We start from the raw sequence: 4,855 nt of genomic DNA on the forward strand, positions 1-4,855 counted from the left end.
AGTAAGTAATCCATTCCTTCCTCTTATCACCTTCTGTAGGTGATTCTTAAATTTATGAAGGTCTGGATTCTAGGCCAACTAATCTTAGAATCATACTTGAATATACAATGTCACTTTTTTTTTTTTAATTTCAGTTCTTCTCAAAACCAAATTCTCATTGGGAGTTTTCTATTCCCTGCTTCTTAAAAATCTCTCATTTTTCTTTGATGACACTGCCACTGGGTCATTTTCTCCTCTGTGACTGTCTTGTTTCAGCCTAATTTGTCACTGCTCTTTTTTTTCTGATTTCCCGTTGACTTGTATCTTTGTTATCTAACCACGGTGGACACATCCATCAGTTCAAATGCAGTTGATATCTGGATGACATTCGTACCACTAGGTTTAACTCAGACACTTCCTGATTCCCTGATATCTGATTCGAGATAATTTCCAATCCTTTACTTGAAAGCTTCCTTAGGACAGACATTGAGAACTCCTTAAAACATTCCTTGAGTTGAACTTTACAACTTTTCTTTTTCTCTTCTTCATTGTCTTCATGAACAATACTACCCAAAACACAAGCCAGAAATCTGAGTGTCTGATATTGCTCTTTCTTCCAACTGCTCTGTTTAGAGTTATCAAAACCTTAGATCTGTTGTATATAGTCTATCTCCCCCCTCCACCTATGTCTATGGCTATGATTAAATATGCATCATTTTGCACTAGGCTATTGAAATGAGTTTCAAAGTAATATATGCATTATTTGCTACAGGGCACATGCACTTACGAGAGAGAGACAGAGAGAGTGATAGAAAGAAAGTGGGAAATTACCCCCTTAGGGATTGTGAGCACATCACAATCCCTTTTCCTTCATTCTCCTTCAAGGAATTTGGACATGCACATGCACCTGGCTTGTTTTTCAAGGGGCCAGGTCTAGGACTTGAACTGTGCAGTTGGATACAGGAGACTCAGATTTTAGCCACCAAGTGAAATGGCTGATCTCCAAATGTTTATATTTTTTACATGCTTAAAAAAATATTAACCATTTCCTCATGCACAGTCTCTTTAGAATGGCATTAAAGGCTCCTTTGGTTGGTCACAGTCTAAAATTGTTGGACTCTATTGAATCATGGGCCCTCTGGAGACTCCCTGATGAATACTATAGATTGTTTCTTTAGAAACATGCACACTCCCCTGGCACACAAACTAGCACATTGATGTGTGATGTCAAGGGTTCATGGACTCCCTGAAGTCTGTTTAGAATCCCATGAACCAACCTGATCTCTTGCCATACAACTTCCCAATTCCTTCAGCAATGCCAAAGTATTTACAATTCCCCTTAAATGCCATGTCATTTTTTGCTTCATGATGTCATTTCACACAACCCCTGTTTGCCCCATTCACTTGGTAATGGGATACAATTCATTCACATTTTACTCAGAGATCACCTCTAAGTTTATACTTATTTTTTCCACATATATATAGATCATGGTTATTTTTGTCCTTTATAGCCCTATTATATATGACTTCTATCATAAGATAGAAGGATAGATACTGTAATTTAAGGCTATCCTTAAATGATAGAAAGGAATATATTTGATAAAAAGGATGTCCACTGACCCAAGTATTAAGGGTTATTTTGAAATTGAAGAAAGATAAATTTCTCCAATCAAGTTAGTACCATTTAAAGATTTATAATGGAAGCAGTATTTAAATTGGCTTTAAAATCTATAGAGGATTTGAAAATGCAAAGATCAAAAGTAGAGTAGAAGACAGATGAGAATTGTCATAGTCAGACTATAGTTACCAAACTGCTTTCTCTTATAAAAGCTAAAATTTTGATTGTGTATTGGATTCTTTATCCAGCTCTGAATGAATAGCAAGAAATTATTATTCATGTGACTCTGGCAAATTATTCTCTGATCTACATTTTTATGATTTTTAAAATTCATGTTGAGCTACTTTTTCTAATTGTTAGCTTATTACTGTATTTACTGATATGTAAGATATAGAACATTGTTTCACAAAATGAGTTTTTAGGAAATCTATTGCAATGGAAAAGTCATTCCAGCAAGTATTGAAGGGGCTATTAGGCTTATGATTAAGACTCTGAGAAGTCCAGTGTTAATAAAATGGCACTTGGGCCAGCAGGTGGTGTGATGGTTAAGGCACTCAACTTCACATGGCCAACCATGGTTTGAGTCCCAGACCTGGTAGTTTGCCTGCTTGTTGTCTCTCTCTGGTGAGTGCACATGCTCTATATAAAAAATAAAATAATAATAATAATAAATTAAATTAAAAATAATTCTTCTGAAAAGGTTTTAAAAATAAAACCTTACTTATTTTACCACTTATTTGCCCATAGAATCCCTTTTTCCATAGAGTTGTTATTATTTTAAGGGACTATTTCTCCACAGTTTGGAAATGATAATGAATGAAGAATATTCATCTGCTATGTACTCTTCCTGTGTGATGTTGTTTTGTTTTTGTCAGTTTATTTCTGCCAGAGGGAGCATGTGTTTACTAGAGAAAGACAGAGAGAGAGAAGGAGAGAGAGAAAGTGAGAAAGCAACCTCCAGGAGGCATGGCCATGCTTCAATCCCTTCTCTCCATTTCTCCCACCTTTTATAACTTGGATATGTACACACACACATACCTTGTGTGTTTCTTGAGCCACTGGGTCTGGTACTCAAACCATGCAGTCAGTCATGTGGGATCCAGATGCCCCAACTACTATGCTATGGGCTATCCCATGCTGTACAGTATTTCTAAACAGACCTATTTATTAAGCATCCAAAATAAGTTCTCTCATAGTTTTTCTTACATCTCAAAGAGGAGATTTTAATATACCTCTTAAGTTAAAGCATTTTTATCATAGACTATCTATATGTTGTAAATATTTATTATTTAATGACCAATTGTAAGACAAATGTTCTAATGTATTACAGTGAAATTAAATCATTGTAACACAGATCTTTGGAACCAAAAGGAAGGCTTCATTTCAAATACTTTTCCCCCTCATCATTTATTTGAAGCAACTGAAGTTCAGAAAAGTTTAAGAACTTTATGACTATCACAGAAGGGGTCTTACTGGAACCACAACTTAAAAATTGATTGCTTGACTAAGAATCCAGTATTCTTTTGTTGCTTACTAATGTAATTCATCGTTTAATAATCCATTTATAAATAATACAGCTGATTCTGCTTGTGATGATGACAGATTTTTCATGACTTAAGTTCTGAAACAAAATCTAGAAGATGTCATGTATATTTTAAGTGCATAATCATTACTAAAAATGGTTAAAATAACATCTTGCCTATTTGAGAACAAAGCCTTAAAATAACTTAAAAATAAAACGGTGGTATTAAGAAACATTTTAAAGGTATTTAGGCTTTTAGCAATAATGACTCTATAAAATTTCTATAGTTAGAAAAGTAAAGTGGAAGTCAATTTCTTTTTATTCTTCTTTGGTTGTTTTTCATTTAATAAAATGTTTCCTACCAACATGAAACCACTCAGGGATCAAAGTCATTAAGAAAACACAGCAGATCGTGCTTATTAGTTGATTCTAACCAGTTCTGTGGTTTAAGCATAAGCTGCTTTGCCAAGGCAGAGGCATTTTCATCTGCTAGAAAACATAAACCTTTAAAATTGGTTTCCACTGCAGCACATCATACCTCCTTCCTTAATAAGTTTTAAAAAATTAGGAGACACAGTGGCCTCAATCAACCATATAGAAATATTTTTAAAAGGGAAAATATATGCTATGCTATCTTTATATAAATTTTCTTTTATTAAAAGTTTATTAATGACAATACCAGATAATAATATAGAGTTCAGGATATGTCATGGTATAAGGAAATATGCTACTACATTTTTTTCGGTAAAGAAAGTATTTGTGTGTACATAAAGAAACGCTTTGATTCCACAAGACACATCCAACCTTTTGATGATTAAGGAAATGACACACAACATTTAATATTTTAACTAGACAGTATTAAATGTAAAATCGAGATCCAACAGGCTTAGCGCCAACATGTCTGTAATTTTTATCACCATATGGAAAATTAATGTTGCAGTGTCAAACATAGCAATAAAATATGAAGAATAAATGTGTATTTACTGAAGAAATATACACTCAGAAAGTTGAAACATTAATAAACCATTTACATCGCTTCCTACTCCTCACTGGCTTCTTCAGTGGGCTATCAGGAATCCTTGCAAGCAGACCAACAGATCTCAGGCTGAGTTTGAGAAAGCTGTTGAGGAGATTAAGCATCTCAAGGCAAAGCCAGGGGACAACTAGATGCTTTTTATTTACAGTGGCTACAAACAAGATGTAAATACAGAGCAGCCTGAGATGTTGAAGCTCAAAGGCATAGCCAAGTGGGATGCCTGGAATGGGCTGAAAGGGACTCCCAAAGAAGAAGCCATGAAAGCTTACATCAACTAAGTAGAAGAGCTCAAGAAAAAGGATGAAATACGAAAGAATGGTTTTGGTTTCCAGCTATGTGTTGAACCTAAACTAATCTACAATGCCTTATTTTTTCTAATATCGTGGATTATGTGAAATAATGAAAATAATGAGTAGAGTTCCTCAGGGCTGATTGGGATATGACTCTCACAGGTTAGGGGATGAAACCATTCCTGACCTTTCCTGAATGATTTTTATCAGTGACCAAATAGAAGTTCACTTGTTACTTTAAAAAATATAATAATTAAAAAATAAGGTTTATGATAAAAAACATATATCCAAATTGATTTTTAATATTTTATCTTGCAGGTTTTCTATTCTCCCCTTGCTCTCTTCATACCACCTTCAGTATACGCCGTGCATTCTCAGTTCAATCTTCTCTACCAATTTTGGATACATAG

The 4,855-nt window shown here is 34.4% G+C and overlaps 1 protein-coding gene and 1 pseudogene across 1 annotated transcript in view; both read left to right on the forward strand.

The window, feature by feature from the left end:
- The window catches only part of AGMO (alkylglycerol monooxygenase), a gene marked incomplete in the record, with an annotated part of 412,025 nt that overhangs the window by 145,016 nt on the left and 262,154 nt on the right, over positions 1–4,855 (forward strand). Inside the window, 1 exon segment of the mRNA XM_027768353.1 lies at positions 4,764–4,849. Coding sequence (XP_027624154.1) covers positions 4,764–4,849 — 86 coding nt within the window.
- Positions 4,017–4,433, forward strand: LOC102493670 (acyl-CoA-binding protein pseudogene; annotated as a pseudogene).

This window comes from Tupaia chinensis, unplaced genomic scaffold, assembly GCF_000334495.1.
Source record: "Tupaia chinensis unplaced genomic scaffold, TupChi_1.0 Scaffold145916_1, whole genome shotgun sequence".
Classification (NCBI taxonomy): Eukaryota; Metazoa; Chordata; class Mammalia; order Scandentia; family Tupaiidae; genus Tupaia; species Tupaia belangeri.